This window comes from Staurois parvus, unplaced genomic scaffold (assembly GCF_062004578.1).
Source record: "Staurois parvus isolate SC_StPar_1 unplaced genomic scaffold, SC_StPar_1.0 ptg000155l, whole genome shotgun sequence".
Classification (NCBI taxonomy): domain Eukaryota; kingdom Metazoa; phylum Chordata; class Amphibia; order Anura; family Ranidae; genus Staurois; species Staurois parvus.
Window position 1 is genome coordinate 3,441,115 of NW_028317951.1, and position 18,994 is coordinate 3,460,108.

General features: G+C 41.9%; 1 protein-coding gene across 1 annotated transcript in view; it reads right to left on the minus strand.

The window, feature by feature from the left end:
- The window catches only part of RARRES1 (retinoic acid receptor responder 1), a 37,714-nt gene extending 21,323 nt beyond the window's left edge, over positions 1-16,391 (minus strand). The window contains exon 1 of the mRNA XM_089675422.1: positions 16,086-16,391. Within this exon, the coding sequence (XP_089531548.1) occupies positions 16,086-16,304 (219 nt within the window). The 5' untranslated portion in view covers positions 16,305-16,391. The remainder of the gene's footprint in view (positions 1-16,085) is intronic.
- Between the last annotated feature and the right edge of the window lie 2,603 nt (positions 16,392-18,994).

Sequence of the window (18,994 nt, forward strand, 5' to 3'; positions counted from 1 at the left end):
GCACTCTCCCAAAAAAAAAATCTCTAGCAATACACACCAAATAGAGCATGTGCAGACTTGCCACTGGGGCTTTGTACTATGGCAGATGGATTGGGGACAGTAAAAGAAAGGTAGGATCAGAGAAGACAGGATCAAACATCTTTTTTTACACAATGCAGAAGATTAACCCCTTAGGTTCCACAGTGAGCATAACAAGCATGCTTTGCGGCATATGCAGACTGATTTTACTGTTGTGAGTTTAGTAACACTTAAAGCAATGGGATAGGGAAGATAGTTATGCTACGGGTATTATTTTGTGATTGTAATGCATGTCGAAGTTGCAGGTACTGGTAAACCTATTTCTGGTCAAGTCTAAAATCTGTACATGCGGAGGAAATCATATTGACTTAATTCTGCCAATGAAAAACCTGACAGAGATTTCAAGTACAAATAAAAGGTATTTTGCGTAAGGGAGGGCTGTAATCCCTGTCAGGTTTTTTTTTTTGCCATCTGTGCCTAATTGGGAAGACTTGTCTTCACTTCTTGTCTCATAGCCAAAAAAGGAAGTAAGAGGAAATCCCTTAAAAGTGAGGAAAGTTGTCACCAGGGTCATAGAACTAGTGGCCCCATTGGAAAATTTCCCCCCTTTTACTGTTCAGTTGACAACCCAAAATGTGGGATTTTCCTTTACTTTCACTCTTGGTGAAAACAGGAAAAACAGGGAGGGTGAATCTACCTAACAGGCAGGACACAGGCAGCTATAAGACTGTTGCAGGTGTACTAATCCCTCCCTACTCTATTCAAAAGCAAAAAGCAAGAAAAACGCTTTGCCTTTACTTATACTCTGTTTAAAACTATAAAAACAATTTGGCTGGAGGTGCAATTTAGGCTTTTTACTTCATGATTTCACTGGCTCCATGTTTTCAGCAAATACCCTCTTTTGTAAGAATAGAGTTCTTTGCTATAAAAGGACACACTGAAGTTTCTATTTTAATCAACGTTTGTTAACTTTGGTACAGTATCCCAGTTTCTATGGAGGGAGTATAATAAGTATCCTGGGAGAAGTACACAAGAACATCTTGGAAGAATATTTGCAGGGTACCAAGTTAAGTTATTAAACTTGATTTAGTTGTAGATCGCTGGAGTGGATACAGAGAAATGTGACTTATTCGTGGGACTTATAAGCTCACATACATCTCTGCAGTAAATTTGTTTTTTCATAAATACTTTATATTTGCCATACAATTTTTAATACTAGATCTGTACTTTAAATAGAAGTAGGAGAATTTTGCCTATTCAGCCATAGGCTTGGGAGAAAGTCAAAGGTAAAATCCTGCCATGTGTAATGCTGAATGCCACTGTAAGGTCTACTGTAAAGGATACAAAGGCACTTAAACCAAAAGAAGGAATGAGCAGCTCTGCTTGTGTGTAGATTGGGAGCAGATATGTGAATCTTGCTTGAAGTTTCCTAACTTTGCACCAAACCCAACTGAAGCCCATGGGAAGGGGAGGGGTGTGAATCTTGTTATCCCAATCTGGCCATCTGTAAGGCTAAAAAGTACAAATGTTCTTTTTTAAGCAAATTTGAAGATGCTGTGGAAAAAATACCGTTTATTTCTATTACGTGAATAGTATGATTCTCACAGACAGCGTCATACAATGTATTTTGACATCACTTTTTTTATGTGTGATTTTTAACTTTTACATTTAGCTTTGCTTACATACAGAACCAGAACCCCAATCTGAATCATTTCAACTTGAAAAAGGGATTTTTAGGTAGTTGTGACTGCAAGAACTGATTTTAGTATATTCAGCAGTAATAGGTCTGAATTGACCAGTAGAAAAAGCAGCCACAACAGATCAAAATGCTATAGGAAAGTTTACTCTTAAAAAAATACAGCTAAAACTCTCAACTTTGTGCCAACTGTCCACAAGCAAAGCAGTATTTTAGTATAATTTATTATTTTCTTTTACATCGTACCACACTGTATTTTCTAAAAAGTTAAAAAAAATATCAGAGTCCACCAGAAAACCTAAAAAAAACACAACCCCACTTTCCACAGACTAGGCAGTTTTTATGGTAAAATAAAAATTTAGAGTGCTGTATTTCAGAGACCTTACTCACACATACTGTATAACTGTATACTGTACAGTAGCTAGAGTCTGTAAGCAGCTTGATTGAGCTGCAATGTAAAATTGAAAGGTTAAAGAGGAGGTTGTTAATCAGTTTCAGCTGATTTGGTGTTAATGAAATTAACAACAGGCGCACTAGATGGGCAACAATGAAACAACCCCCAAAACAGGAATGGTTGTACAGGTGGAGGCCACTGACATTTTTTCCCTACTCATCATTTCTGACTGTTTTTCACTAGTTTTGCATTTGGCTAAGGTTGGTGTCACTACTGATAGCATGAGGCAATACCTGGACCCTACAGAGGTTGCAAAGGCAGTCCAACTCCTCCAGGATGGCACATCAATATGTGCCATTGCCAGAAGGTTTGATGTGCCTCCCAGCACAGTCTCAAGAGCACAAAGGAGATTCCAGGAGACAGGCAGTTACTCTAGGAGAACTACACAGGGCTGTGGAAGTTCCTTCACCCATCAGCAGGACTGGTATCTGCTCCTTTGTGCAAGGAGGAACAGGATGAGCACTGCCAGAGCCCTACAAAATGACCTCCAGCAGGCCACTGGCGTGAATGTCTCGACCAAACAATCAGAAACAGACTTCATGAGGGTGGCCTGAGGACCCAACATCCTCTAGTGTGCCCTGTGCTCACTGCCCAGCACCATAGAGCTTGACTGGAATTTGCCAGAATTGGCAGGTCAACCACTGGCACCCTGTGCTTTTTACAGATGAGAGCAGGTTCAACCTGAGCACATGTGACAGACTTGAAAGGGTCTGGAGAAGCCATGGAGAATGTTATGCTGCTGTAACATCATTCAGCATGACCATTTTGGTGGTCAGTGATGGTCTGGTGAAAAATGTCCATGGAGGGACACACAGACCTCTACAGGCTAGACCAGCAATGGGCAAACTACGGCCCGGCGGACCTTTTAATCCGGCCCGCGGAGCTAGGCTCCCACTAGGCTCCTGTCACAGTCCGCCCTGAAGACCGATGTAGCATGAAAATCTGTCTCCTATGAGGATCTGTCCCCCTCGACGTATCTGCGCATGTGCCGGAGATCGCCGATCGGCTGCTAATGCCTGAAACTGGCACATGCGCAGATACGTCGAGGGGGGACAGATCCTCATAGGAGACAGATTTTCATGCTACACCGGAACGGCGCGGGAACACGGCGAGAGGAACGCGCGGAGCAAAGGTAAGTGAATTGACACAGGGGGGACTTGGGGACTTAATATGGGGGATGAATTAATATGGGGAATGAATTACTATAGGGGGGATGAATTACTATAGGGGGGATGAATTACTATATGGGGGATGAATTACTATGGGGCATGAATTACTATATGGGGGATGAATTACTATGGGGGATGAATTACTATATGGGGGATTAATTACTATGCTTACTATGGGGGAATATTACTATACTTACTATGGATGACACATACACATCATTCATCTACTCTTGGTCCGGCCCCGGGTCCAATATATGAACCCATTGCGGCCCTGAAGTCAAAAAGTTTGCCCACCCCTGGGCTAGACAATGGCACCCTGACTACCTTTAGGTATCGGAATGAAATCCTTGGACCCACTGTCAGACCCTACACTGGTGAAATGGATCCTGAGTTCCTCCTGGTGCACGACAATGCCTGGCCTCATGTGGCGAGAGTATGCAGGCAGTTTCTAGAAGATGAAGGAATTGATACCATTGAATGGCCCCCACGCTCGCCTGACCTAAATCCAATAGATCACCTCTTGGATATCATGTTTGGGTCCATCCAATGCCGCCAGGTTGCACCTCAGACTGTTCACGAGCTCAGTGATGCCCTGATCCAGATCTCGGTGGAAATACCCCAGGACACAATCCGTCTTCTCATTAGGAGTATGTCCCGACTGTTTCAGGCATGCATACAAGCACATGGGGGCCATACAAACTACCGAATACCATTTTGAGTTGCTGCAATGAAATTTCAGGAAAAATGGACTAGCCTGCTGCATACTTTTTTCACTTTGATTTTCGGGTGTCTTTGAATTCAGTCCTCTGTAGGTTGATCATTTTCATTTCCATCAAACGATGGGGCATCTGTATGTTCCTAAAACATTGCCCAGTCCATATCAGTATAGATATTAAAAGTGTTCCTTTAATTTTTTGAAGCAGTGTATATATATATATATATATATATATACACACACACACACACATACATACATACATACATACATACATACATATGTGTAGCTTCAAAAGCAAAGACTAGGTACGTTTTATTAGGAAATAGTTATTACAGCAAGCTATGACCAGTGTTTTTTTTTTACCTAGAACATAAAACATAAATATAAATCATTAAATAGAAAAAAATAACGTGAAAAACAGCTACTGATGTTTTGTGGACATACACAAAAAAGTAGTCCTAGAAAGAGTTGATGGGTCTATGCACTCTTAGCACAGAGGGCACAATAAGATATATCTGGCTGTATGACAAAGGACAAACTTCATTATTTCATTACAGGTAAGTTAGGTCAATAAAACTGTAGGGCTAAAAGATGTCTTTTCATCTGTATGTGGGAACGTCTGAACTGCATACTGGCACTCAGTGACGGTGAAGGCAGGCGCCCAGTATAACAGTTCCACAGGTGGCATTTTCAGATTCAAACCAACAATGACAACCTATATATATTTGTCTCATGACAGATTTGCTTTATGCCTACAGTGGTATATGGTTGCAATGAATATGCTGTAGTTTTAAGCCCACATAACAATAAATGTAGTTTCTACTTAAACCCCTCTTTCCACATTGCTTGCCAAATATGAAGGCCTATTTTATCTCCAAGTAATGAAAACAAAGTACTTTTATGAGTTCAAAGGGCTTTGTAGCTTTTTGTACAGCTGCTTTTTAACAAAGAGGCCCATTCATTTTTTCTTTAATTTGTATTTCTGTTTTCTCCCAAGCAATTGAATGTGAGGAATTATCAGTATCTGTTTTCCTGATGAACAAGGGTTAAACAAGAACAGAAATTTGACTGGGAAATGCGCACTGGAGTTTAGTGTTACATGTTCAGTATCAATCAGGGGTGGACTGAACATTTGCCCGGGGTCAGTAGGGGGCCCCATGAGATGCCCCTGGTACCTTTTTCAGAGGCTTTTTTGACACAGGGGCCCCATGATCCCCTATTGCCTGGGGGCCCCATGAGTTGTCAGTCTGCCCCAGGTATTAATAAACCTGCATAGGTTTGGGAAGCAAAATCAACCCACTTCCAAATTGTTGCCACCAGAACAGGCATGACGCTTGTTACTGTGAAAACTGTCTAACATATCCCCCAATTTCTGTTGAGTCTTCAGGACTGGAAATGAAGGAAAATCTCCCTACTGAAACATAGCAAAAGATTAAAAAAATTATTTAGTTTTAACCCTCTCCTGCTCTATCCAAAGTGAAATAATTTTTGGCTTTGGATATACTTTCATCTAATCTTAAGCACTTGCTGGCGTACGCCCCTCTGCTTTGCTGGAATCCCCTGTGATGAAGACCACTCCTTCAAGTGCTGAAAGATGTTAGCACCCTGGCACCGAAATATACTTTATCATTTTAGGCACTCCCTACTGCTTTCAGCTTTTCAAAGCAGAATACATTTTTAATAAATGTAACCTAAAATGAATTTAAACTAGAACATGCATAAATGTATGAAAACATCTGTGTTTCCAGTAAAATACATAAAATACACTTGTCACTTTCAGTTCTTAGATGGAATAGGCAGCTATTAGTAGCGCAGTTATATACATTTTAGTATTTGATGTCTAGGCATCAGAACTGAACATGGATATGTAGATTTCTCAGTTAGTTAAGCTATTGGTTTAACCAACCACACCGCCCCAACCCCCACACCGCTACAATTATCAGTACCTCTTTCCATCTCTGGTTACAACAAACAACAATTTGGCCCCAGATCTTTTGACTGTAGGTTGTCTTCTGAACAGGAGCACACCAAAAACTGTGCAACTCACAGGCAAGTCTTTCACATTCAGCTTGTTGGCAGACATTTCTAACCAGTGACAGATGGTACCACTCTAGTGCCAGCACTAAGGGTACACTGCAACTGCAGGGCACATACACAATAATCAATGCAAGATGCTTTCTCTATGCTGAGAATGAAGGACAGACTCACACTGCTCTATATAAGACAGTCTAACCTATGTTACAGACTTTGCTGACTATGGGGATTCTCCTCTGGGCACAAACTAGCACAAGGCAAACCAGCTCTCTGTGAAGTGCCACTATGTCCAAGCCTTGCATAGCACATGGCTCTCTTGACTATTGAAAAGCGGATGGCGCTAAAAAAATCTCTACTGGGGCAAAGTCTTTCAGTGCTAGTATGCAGGATGTTTTTAATTTTGGTGTCATGCAATGAAATATTACCAATGTCTGCAGTACACGTCAGAAAACTGATACGTTTCAGATCAGTGCACAAATATGGGGCTAAGAGTGTGAAAGAATAAAGTCCCTGGGTTGGTAGTGTCACCGAAAGGTAAAACTTTCCCTGCATCAGGGGTGTCACTGAAATGTACAAAATTGTCTTAATTTTCTTGAGCTGATGTTGTGAACAGATTTAAAAAATGTAACTGAATTGGTGGTGTCACTGAAAGAAAAATATGTTAGTGTATCGGTGATGTCACTGGAAGAAACACCACTACAAAGCTCCTCCTTATCCTCACCTTCCAGTACAGAGCTAATCACTCAACCCTGACCCTCTGATACACAGCTCTTCAATAGGGATGAGCTCAGGCATGTTCAGACATGAGTCTGAACCCACCTAAGCTATTCTGCCAGGAAACTGTCAAAGTCAACCACTGATCATAGATGGCAGAGCCATTCCCTGTCCTGCAGTCGCTTGTATAAATGCCGTTTGTATACATGTGGCTGCAGGACAGGGAATTGCTCTGCCACCTATGATCAGTGGTTGACTTTGACAGCTTTTCTGTGGTATAGCTCAGGCAGGTTCAGACTCGTGTCTGAACACACCTGAGCTCATCACTGCTCATTATCCATCCCACCCCCAATAAAGAACTCTCTCCTCCCACTACTAAGCTCCCCCCAATTTCAGTCAAGAGCTTTTCCACCCACCCCCAGCTACTTACCCAATCCTCAGTGCAGGAGAACTGGCTGCCAGGATGCTGGGCTGTTGATCTCTGTGTCAGTGTGTGACGGGAGTGACTTTTGGGGGTGGGGAGACCCCTGTATCATCTTCCCAAATTCCTCTTATGTTTAAGTCACCCTGTGCCTGTTAGGGGACAGGGTGAAGTGTTTTAATATTGGTGTGGGGGTTCTTCATTGTTCTCTGCCATGCGGCTGCATCCTATTGTTCTAGCAAACTATTATGGGATGCATGTGTTCCCCTATTGTCTACTGCCAAGTGGTATATCCCTTTGTTCTAATATGTGTCTTGGTTTGGTGGGGGGGGGGGTTTCTGGAAGCCCTTCCCTCCTGATGGGATGGCCTGTGATGTGTTTCCTGTTCCTGGTTGTATTTCCCCGCCCTGTGTATATATCTTGTGTTTGTGTTAAAATAAAGCAGTTGACTTCCTGTCTTAGAAGAGTCTGGTGCTGTCTTTTTCCTGCATGATCAGCGGTGGGGTACGTGGATTTGTGTTCGGACAGGGGAGCTAGAGTCTAACAGAAATACCCTAGTGCAGTCGGGGTCCGGTTCCGTTACAGAGTGCTCTCTGCTTTGCAGCATGACAGCGCAGCCGCCTGTCAGCTGCTCCTCCTGCACTGAAGAGGCTCTGTCACTTGAGGTGTGCTGTCACTCATAAACAGAAGCCATCAAACATAGCTGGCTTCTGCTTTTAGAATAAGTGACAGTGATGAGCACATGACTATTTCTATGACTGATAATTGGAGGTCCGGATGAAAAAAAATGCCTACTGACAGGAGTGACATTGCAGTCACTCCTGTCAGTGAGAAGCAGGAAGAAGGGAGCTTCTAGAGCTCCCAGCACACTCTTCCTGCACCTAGAGTGCCTGTCCTGATAGTATGGAACAGTTATTCCCACTGCTGATTTTTAGAGACCCCTTGGCCAAAATGAGCATCCTCTAAGAAGCACTGTTATGGCTTGTGTACGCAGGTATTTGTACAAGTCAGAACTACATATCTCCCCATACAAGTTAACAGGAATGTGACTACAGTTTGAACTATCTCAGAAGCACCTCTCAAACTGACCTCAAATACAAGTTGAATGCATATTTATTTATTTCAGGTACTTATATAGCACCGTCAATTTTACACAGCGCTTTACACATATATATTGTACATTCACATCAGTCCCTAACCCTCAAGGGATGTACAATCTAAGGTCCCTAACTTACATTTATACATACACATATTAGGGCCAATTTAGACAGGAGCCAATTAACCTACCAGCATGTCTTTGGAGTGTAGGAGGAAACCGGAGTACCTGGAGGAAACCCACGCAGGCAGAACATGCAAACTCTAGGCAGGTGGTGCCGTGGTTGGGATTCAAACCAATGACCCTAGTACTGCCAGGCAGAAGTGCTAACCATTTAGCCACTGTGCTGCCCTATGAAAGCAAGTTGCATTTTCCCATCAATATATGCCTTACACAGTTATAGGACCCCTTTCCCCAATCCCTCCCCAAAACGGAAAATGCTTTACTGTCCAAAAAGGGCACCTTCTCTATCTGATGAAGAGGCTCAAGCTCCACAACAGATCAATAGTGGAGGGAGATGCTGTAAAATCCGTTCACATGAAGGCTATCAACGAATGGCAATCTCCTCCACCTGTCTAAGTCGGTGCTCCTCTGTATTCCCTTCAGAACTGACAAGAATCATAGACCATGAAAGAGTTTTAAATAGGAAAAAAGAGATTTGGAATCACTGTTTATTGCTATGTCTGTCCTAATACATGATGAACATTAAAGTAGCATTTTAATCAAATCCTAACTATACCTAAAACTGATCCCTCTCCCATTCTAAGTCTGTTCTAACTACCGTGTAAAGAAAGATGTCTATACTTACCTATTCTGAGGGCACTCTGGTCTGGTCATATGGTCTCTCCACTGGCAGGCTTCAGTGAAGAGGAGAGATCGCTGACAACAGCTGCGGAGCCTGGGCGATGACAACACCCATGGACTTACTATGGGGATTCAGTTGTCAGCTGTCTCTCCTCCACACTGGGAACCAGGGGCGGACTGACCATTTGGAAACTCGGGAACTGCCCGAGGGCCCAGGGTCAGTAGGGGGCCCCATGAGATGCCCCTGGTACCTTTTTCATAGGTTTTTTTGAGTTTGGGCAAGGACACAGGGGCCCCATGATCCCCTATTGCCCGGGGGGCCCCATGAGTTGTCAGTCCGCCCCTGCTGGGAACCAATCATGTAACTGGACCAGAGCAATTTCAGCATAAGTAAGTAGAGACATCTTTCCTTTCACAAGTACCTAGAATAGGCTAAATACAGAGGTGAAAAAAGACTGAACTGTCTTTATCTGCCAAATGTTTTGTAATTCTGCCAGGCTCCATTTATGACTGCCATATGCTACAGCTTCAGGAATACAGTGGTGTCATTTCCCCACCCACAGCCTCCTGAATGGACAAGAAAAAAATCTACAACACACCGGTCACTCTGTTCCCCTATTATCACATGTGTAGGTAGCAGAGCCTGATTGGCTGGCAGTCAGAGTGCTATTATGCAGAGGATTGCAGAAGGCCTAAATCAAGACAAATTCAGATACCTACACTAGATACAAGTTAATATACAGTTAATTACTTTGAAAGGAATACACAACTACATTAAGCTGTGCTTCACATCTTCCAGGAGGTAAGCTTTAATTGTTCATAAAAAAGAACAATTCCGGTCATTAGTATAGTCAAGGCCCCAAAGATAGGCTGCAATGTGCCTCGTACATTCCAATAATGATGACCTTGCATACGCTGCCCTGATCTTGTCCGCACGGTAAAGTGCAATGCTGGTATCTAGAACAGGAGAGAGAAGAGCACTTGGAAACATAACTTTGTTATGACTGGTGGGACTGGGATAACAATGCAGAAACACATGCCGGTCCTTGCTGAAACAGAGCAGAGAAGTTATTGCTACAGTGACCTTCTAGGTTAGAACAAAATGGAGTCTGATGTGCCTGGTGCCTGCCTCTTACAATGTGTTAAAAATATGTGGAGAGCAGGAATTTTCTGTACTGTAGGAACAAAACATCATTTTAATAAATAACCTTTTTCATTCTCTTCGTGAATGTGTTACTTAAGATGTTCAATATGTAACTTCATCTAACTCATTTCATGTGTTCACTGCCAGGAGGCAGAACAAACAGGCCATGCAATGGATGTCAGACATGTGTGGATCATTCACATAGAGGGAAGCAGTGCTGTTTTATTACACTTTTCCAGAATATTTGATTATTGCTGCAACTGCATGTTGGACCTGTCAGTTGATACAAAAAAAAATGGAGCAAATGTTTATTTGTTGCCCATAGTATATAGATACCTTGTGTGGAAGGAAAAATACTATTTGCTGTGGGCAAAAGCTCCATTTATTCCTCCAGTTTTTATAAATCCATAAAGCAGGCTAATTTATCTTTTCAGATCTCTTAAACTGGGGTGTCAGCACAAGCCACATCATTGGAGGAAAGCAGGCTGAGTTCCCAGCACAGAGAGAGAACTGACCACACTGTCTTCTCCTGCTTAGTGTGGTCAGTTTTTAATAGGAAAGCAGAGGGACTAACAGGAACACCAGGAATTTCACACAAATTAAACAATACAAAGCAAACAGTACATGGTATAGCAGGCACATAACAGGAATATGAAATGTTAGAATTACATATTCTTTAAGTAGCCAAAATGTGTCATTCTATGGTCTTTAACTGAATATATTTAAAGAGACATCCCAGGTTTAACATGCACATGCATCATTTGTTACTTTACTTGCAGCATGATGTTGTTATGCAGGTGTGTACACATTGGTGATGATGTGGGCGCAAAGATGTAAAGTGCATTATTATTATTATTATTATACAGTATTTATAAAGCGCCGATAGTTCGCTCAGCGCTGTACATTACAAAGGGGGACAGAACATGTGACAGAACAATACCAATACAATGCAAAACATGAGGGGATCGAGGGCCCTGCTCTTTCGAGCTTACAATCTAGGAGGGAGGGGATGGTGGCACAGGAGGAGATAGCTGTGGGGGATGGCGTGGTAGGAAGAGTGGAGGAGGTCGGCAAGTTAGCAGGGGGTGGGGTAGGCTTCCCTAAAGAGATGGGTTTTCAGGGTGCGCATTATGACATCATTACGCCAATCTAAGTGCAATTATAAATAAAAGCCAGAAGATAGTGTCCATTTTTACATTTGTTTGTTTGGGCACCTTTTATTTCATGACACTCAGGGAAACATTGAGTTTTGGCTTTTTTTTTCTTTATTTAGTGTTTCTTTTGTGATTTATTGGGGTGTGTTAAGATCTGAATTTAGAATGTTTTTTTGAGGGAGAGATTGGGGGTTATTTACTAAAACTGAAGAGTGCAAAATGTGATGCAGCTCTGCATAGAAACCAATCAGCTTCCAGGTTTTATTGTCAAAACTTAATTGAACAAGCTGAAGTTATAAGCTAATTGGCTACCATGCACAACTGCATGAGATTCTGAGTGCACCAGTTTTAGTAAATCCACCCCATTGCATTCAGAGTCAGAGTGTGGACCTTTAAGCTGAGTCAAGATTACCTAGAGATTGCTTAAAACACTTTAAAGTTCACTCATAACTTCTCATGTCCCAGCATATACCTGTAGGAGATTATAGCCTAATTTGATATATTTCACCAACTTTTTCTATTTTATTTTTACTTATGTTATAATGAAACATAAGCCCAGTGGGCTTCATGTGCGGTGAGACACATGCATTGCTCTTATGTAATAATCAATATTGAAACTACTGAATTCATTGGATTAGCATAACAGTCAAGGCGTTAATTATGTAGATCAGGGGTCTTCAAACTTTCTTAAAAAAAGTGTCAGTTTCAGACTATAGGGGGGCTGGACTGTTGCAAGTGGTAGTAGAAAATGTCTCAGGTTTGTAGGTCAGTGGGAGTATCAAAAGTTATATAGTGCCTGTGGTTAGCAGGAGGAGGAATGATGACCCATCATTGGTATTAGTGGAAGGAATAATGCCCCATCAGTGGTGTCTGTGGGAGAAGCAGTGCCCCATCATTGGTGGCAGAAGGATGAATAGTGCCCCATCGTTGGTATTAATGATAGGAAAGTGCCCCATCATTGGTATCAGTGGGAGGAATAGTGCCCCATCATTGGTATCAGTGGGAGGAATAGTGCCTCATAATTGGTATCAGTAGGAGGAATAGTGCCCCATCATTGGTATGAGTGAGAGGAATAGTGCCCCATCGTTGCTACCAGTAGGAGGAAGAGTGGCCCATTGTTGGTGTCAGTGGGAGGAATAGTGCCCCATCACTGGTCTCAGTGGGAGGAATAGTGCCTCATCGTTGGTGTCAGTGGGAGGAATAGTGACTCATCGTCAGTGTCAGTGGGAGGAATAGTGCCCCATTATTGTGCTCTGTAGGAGCAATAGTGCCCCATTGTTGGTATCAGTAGGATGAATAGTGCTCCATCATTTGTGTCAGTGGAAGTAATAGTGCCCCATCATTGGTGTCAATTTCCTTTGTAGAGGTCTCCTTTAAAAAAAAAATCTCAGCTGTGTAATGGGACAAAATATTACAGTTGTGCCAGCTAGCCTTGAAAAATCAATATCCTTCATCTTGTTACTTTTGTTGCAAATTAGATGTTAAAAATTGCTCTACAAAAGATCTGAGTGTCATCTTTCCTTAAATGAACTTTTTCTGCTCAAATGTTTTACTTAATCAGGTATTCTTTTTTTCTTGCCATTAAAGAGTGCATGCAAGGTATATAAAATGTAACTTTAGCATGTCTGACTCTAGGCACTGGCAGAATTCACAAGTTAAATGGATTGATTGTAGTAAGCTATTTATATAGCAAAAGCCCTTCTCTTGTAAACAAATGCAAAGAAGCACGTAATTTAGTTAAATGGAACCATGCCACCCAATTAATGCCAGTGCAACAAAAAAAAACACAATTGATTGCCTGTTATGGCAACCGCTGAAGTATGCCATGAGTACTATAGCAACCAGCTAGATTTTCATTAATTCACAGCTTTTTATTTTATGCTAATGAGTTTATTGTTCCCTTTCAGGGGGCATGTACAACACAGGCACATAGGAAATACTAATGTACATCCAGAGGGTTCAGCCATTTGTAGGGGGATGGCAGCACCAGCTGACCCTTTACTCATGCCTTTACTTATGTATGCAAAAGCAAAATAAAAGTTATAATATGTTTTAGCTTGGTAAGTATATCCTGGTGTAGGCTGTCTAATTTAAATGACCCCTTGAGCAGTTATTACAACAACTTTTCTTAATCTTTATGCTCCATATGAACCCTTGAAATAGTTTTTTTGTCTTGTGTCTACTAAAACCAGTTTATTAGGGTCGAGGGGAAATTCCCATTACATTGGTGGTCACAATGCCACTTTTACATTGGTGATCAGTGGAAAATGCCGCTTACATTGGTGGTTAGTGAGAAGAATATGTCTTACATTGGTGGTCAGTGGGAAGAACGCTACTCACAATGGTGGTCAGTAGTAAGAGTTCCCCTTAAATTGGTGGTCAGTGGAAAATGTCTCTTATATTTGTGGTGAGTGGGGGGGATACCTCTTACATTGGTGGTCAATGAAAAATGCCTCTTACATTGGTGCTCAGAGGAAAAATGCCTCTTACATTGGTGGTCAGTTGGAGAAATGCCTCTTACATTGGAGGTCAGTGAGAAGAATACATTGTACATTGGTGGTCTGTGGGAAGAATGCCCTTTACATTGGTGGTCAGTGAAAACAATCCTCTTACATTGGTGGTCAGTGGGAGGAATATTCCTTATATTGGTGGTCATTGGGAGACATGTCTCTTACATTGGTGTAATTTACACCAATTGGTGTCATGCTGCTCTCTCTGCCAGTTGCTATTGGCACTAGAACCATGCAGGCACCATCAGAGGAGATGTCAATTGGCCAAAGATCAAGAAACCCCTAGGAACCTCTGGGGAACCCTAGGTTTCTATGGAACCCTGGTTGAGAATGGCTGTATTAGGTACCACCAAGTGTTTTCAAAACATTATAGACACTTTCACCAAGTGTCTATAATGTTTATAAACAACCAAAATATTTTACACACACACAAAATCAAATGGATTCTCCCATCCACACATGCAAGGTGGATGACAGAATCCTTCCTGCTGTGCCATTGTATTCTGACAGCCAGGACTCCTCCACTGTCATAATACACTGATCAGATGACTGTAGGCTGCTGATTGACAAACATTTTTCAACAGTCCCATTAGATAGTAGTTGATTGTTCGTTTAACTTCAGTTTAGCAAGAACAGCCATAGATGGTTCAAAATTTGGCCAGTCGCTGTTGAACTGACCAAAATTTCAATCCATCTATGGCCAGCTTTACCCAAACTATGTAATATGCAGACAAACCTATGCAATCTAGTTGATTAGTTTCAAATCAGATAGACACTATTACTATACAACTGATGGTAGAGCTAAAGGAGAATGTACAAATAGTATAGTTTATGGTTAAATTGATAATAAATCTTCTTTTTTTTAAATAAAAAACATGTTATACTTACCTGCTCTGTGCAATGGTTTTGCACAGAGTAGCCCCGATCCTCTTCTTCACGGTGCTCCAAGCTCCTCCTCCTTGACCAGTCTCCCCAATAGCAAGCCGCTTGCTGGGGAGTGCTCACTCCCAAGCCCAGCACTATGTGTCCATAGGACACATAGAGCAGTGGCTCAACCCAGCCCCACACTTTCCCCTCATTGGCTCACTGGCTGTGATTGACAGCAGTGGGAGCAATGGCTCCCACTGTTGTGTCTCAGCCAATGAACAGAGAAAGACCTGGGACAGCAGAGGCTCCTGTGCACATCACTGGATCAAGAGGGGGTTCAAGTGAGTATTAGAGAGGGCTGTGGGGTGAACACCATACAGAAGGTTTTTTTTACCTTCATGCACAGAATGCACGAAGGTAAAAATACTTCTGCCTTTAGAACCACTTTAACTTCACGTGACCATACATGCTTCAATAAATGATCAATAATGCTCGCTTCCGATAGGTTCCATTTGGTTGACATACCACATTGAGGGAAGTGAATTTCAATTATTGGTGAAGACACGATCATAATTCTTAATTGAAACTGATGACATCTCTGTTTTTACCATGTAATCTCATCATCAGATTGATCAAAATACGATTGTATTCATGAACGAAGTATCACGGTGCTGCTGATCAGTGCACGCCGATCCATAATTCTCTGGCCGATCAGCTCAATTTGATCAAATTGTAATGGAAATTGAGTCTAAATTGATCAGAAGGGAAGTTCTTGTTGGTTGATTTGATTGATTTGATCGGATGGCACATTGATCGGATGAAACAAATAAAAATAAAGAGTGTATGACCACCATTAATCTGATTAATACCAACCAACCTTCCTCAGCAGCATGTGTAGAGATTTTATCATTGGGAAGCCAGAAACAATTGAGTACTGACGTGATACTTTCTTTATTTGCACTAACATACATTGTATGTTACTGCAAATAAAAAAAATAAAAAAAGTATCATGTCAGTACTCAAATGTTTCTGTCGCAAGTGCACTAATACCGCTACAATCACCTCAAGCATCATTGGGAAGCAGAATGTTTTATATGTCATATAAACATGGAGGGGAAGATTAGTAGTAGATCTCATTGAAACATTCTGAAAGTAAATAAAGAATGTTAAAAAAGAACCAAACATTCAGAATCAAAGTGCACAAAGTAACAGAGAATGCAGAAAGTGAAGTAACCACAACAAGCTGCTGAGTGGTAGCTGCAGGTTACAGTTTAAATGTCACTTACCATGAGTGTGGCTTTCTTGACATCTGTCACTTCCAGCAGCTGATGGGGAGAGCCGGATTGGTAGTTGAAGGAGTGAAGTGCGAGTCGGGCTGCATGTCGGGCTACTCTGCTGTTAGTGGTGATGTCGGAGGGGGACTGATCCCGGGAGGGGGCAGCTTGTATGGTGAAGGGCAGCAGAGCCAGCAGGCAGCAGATCCCCGGAATCCTCATCATCATCATATGCTGTGTTGGTGGAGTTGTCTGTGATCAGAGCTGCGGATCCCGGCTACAAATAGTGTGAGTGTGCCTACCCCTCCTCCCAGAGGGTGTCCTGCCCCTTCCATCACCTCCTCCCACCAGGCTTATCTCTGCCATCCTCCAGCTCCCTCTCCTCTTTCCCATAAATCAGCTTATGCTCCAATGACTTCTACCTCCCAGATCTCTTCATTTCTTCCTGCTGGCATCTCCTCTCATTGTGTGTGCTGACTAATCACCCATCCCTCCACTATTCCCCCTCCATCCCTCCACCTGTGTGCTCTGATCACCATGACTGCACAGGTGAGGCAGGTGCCTGTCACATTCACCTCCTTCACTCCATTATATGGAGGAATGCAGGCTGTGACTCACAATCTACAAATAGAAATGTCAAAGTTTACACAAATCCAAAAAATGGAGGGGTTCACACAGGGGAAGAATGACAACTCATGGGGCCCCCAGGTAATAGGGGATCATGGGGCCCCTGTGTCCTCACCCACACTCAAACCACAAACAAAAAGCCTATGAAAGGTACCAGGGGCATCTCATGGGGCCCCCTACTGACCCCGGGCCCTCGGGCAGTGTCCAAGTACCCGAATGGTCAGTCTGCCCCTGGGTTCACATTGTTACCTTTCCATGTCTTTATGTGCAATGCATTCTCCTGCCATGTATCATGAAGAATGTATGGACATTATTGTTTTGTACCAATGCTGCACTAAACTGATGGAAATACACGTAAAGAAGAAGACACAGAAAAAAGAAAAAAACAAAACAAAAATACAAAAAAAATGTCACAAAGCACAGCTATATGCTGACATGTATGGACATTATTGTTCTGTACCAATGCTGCACTAAACTGATGTAAATACACATAAAGAAGAAGACACAGAAGAAAAACAAACAAAAAAACAGAACAAAAACAAAATTTTACAAAGCATAACTGCTGACATGCATGGACATTATTGTTCTGTACCAATGATGCACTAAACTGATGTAAATACACATAAAGAAGAAGACACTGAAAAAGAAAAAAATAACAAAACAAAAAACAAACAAACAAAATCTTACAAAGTACAGCTATATGCCGACATGTATGGACATTATTGTTCTGTACCAATGCTGCACTAAACTGATGTAAATACACAAAGAAGACACAAAAGAAAAAAAACGTATGCATGCATGTAGAAAATTCAAGTGGTATTAAACCCCAAAGCAAACATTTATTATGTTGCAGCTTACCAATTCTTAGATATGATGGCAACATTAGTTTTCTTTTTTAGGATTGTTTTCTTTAGTTTCTGCTAGTGATCCAGCCAGTAAATCTGTTGCTTTTAAAAAGAGCAAGCTCTCCACCAGAATGTATCAGTTACAGAATTTAGTCAAACCATTTAACACCAGCAGGGATGCTTACAATGGCCAGCTTTTATTTATGTATGTAAAATCTTTATTCCAAATGGAAAATAACTGTTGCTTTTAAAGTTTTAGCTGAAGCATGGCTTCAATTTGTTAGTGTCTCTAAATCTTCAAGTACATCTAACACTCCCCTCCCCCCAGACTGACAATGCTGCTGTCCAAAGGTGCCCCCCCCCCCCCCCCCCCGCTCATTCATTAAGAGTGGAGGCACTCTAATACAGGAGATATGTTACTAGCTCTGGCCAAATCGCCAGGTGAAAAATGCAAAAAAGCCTACAAAAAGAAAACTAGTGCAGCCACTACATCTAAGGATTGGAAAGCTGCGAGATATTACATTTTTGGTTTTGGCTATAATACCACTTTCAGCTTTGTGGATATCCCAGTTCTTTAGATCATCTCTGGTTCCCAGTATATTGTGATCAATTAGAATTAGTGCATAAGGCAAAGAGAAAGCAGCTTGTATGCTGAACACAAATAACCTATATCAGTGTTCATTGAAGAAGAACTGAATCATAATAAAATTGTAATTTTATAGAAACACTTGCTTTTTCAGCCTATTGTGAACATCCGTCCCCTATTGTTGGTTCTATGTAATACCATTTACTCATATGAGATGTGGTGTCATTACCACTACAAGTTAAACTTAAAGGTTAACTCCACTTTCACGAAAAAAAATATTATATAGCATATAGAATTGCTACACAAGCCATATTGTAATTTAGGGCCAGTTCACACTGATGCGGTTCAGGATTCACAGCAATTCCTGTGCATTTCCTGTACTGCATCACAGCTGCACTCCGTTCATGTGAACCACTGCGGGTGTCAATGTTAAGTTAATCACACCCCAAAAATGGTTCATAAATCGCAGTGCGATTGGCTGAATTGAACACCTATGCTAACCGATTTCAGTGCAGAAAAAAGCGTTCTGCACATTTTCTGTGGGTGTGGTGTGCAATTTGAGCCATACAAAATGAATGACTGAAATCGCATGTGATTTGAACAGAAATGTGGTGCAATTCCTGTCCACATCACATGCGGTTTCCCACAACGCATTAGTATGAACTGGCCCTGAATGTTATTAAAAATTGCCTTTCCTTTTCAATCTGTAGTCATTACAATTTTCTGCCCCTTTCAAAAGGTGCGGATTCTGTTGCAGTCACCAGAAGAACTGTCCGCTGATCCCCTGCTGATCGGTCAGAGGGGGAGATGACACATCCATGTCCATTCAGTGCCTGCAGAGCGGAGTAGGACTGGCCATAGAG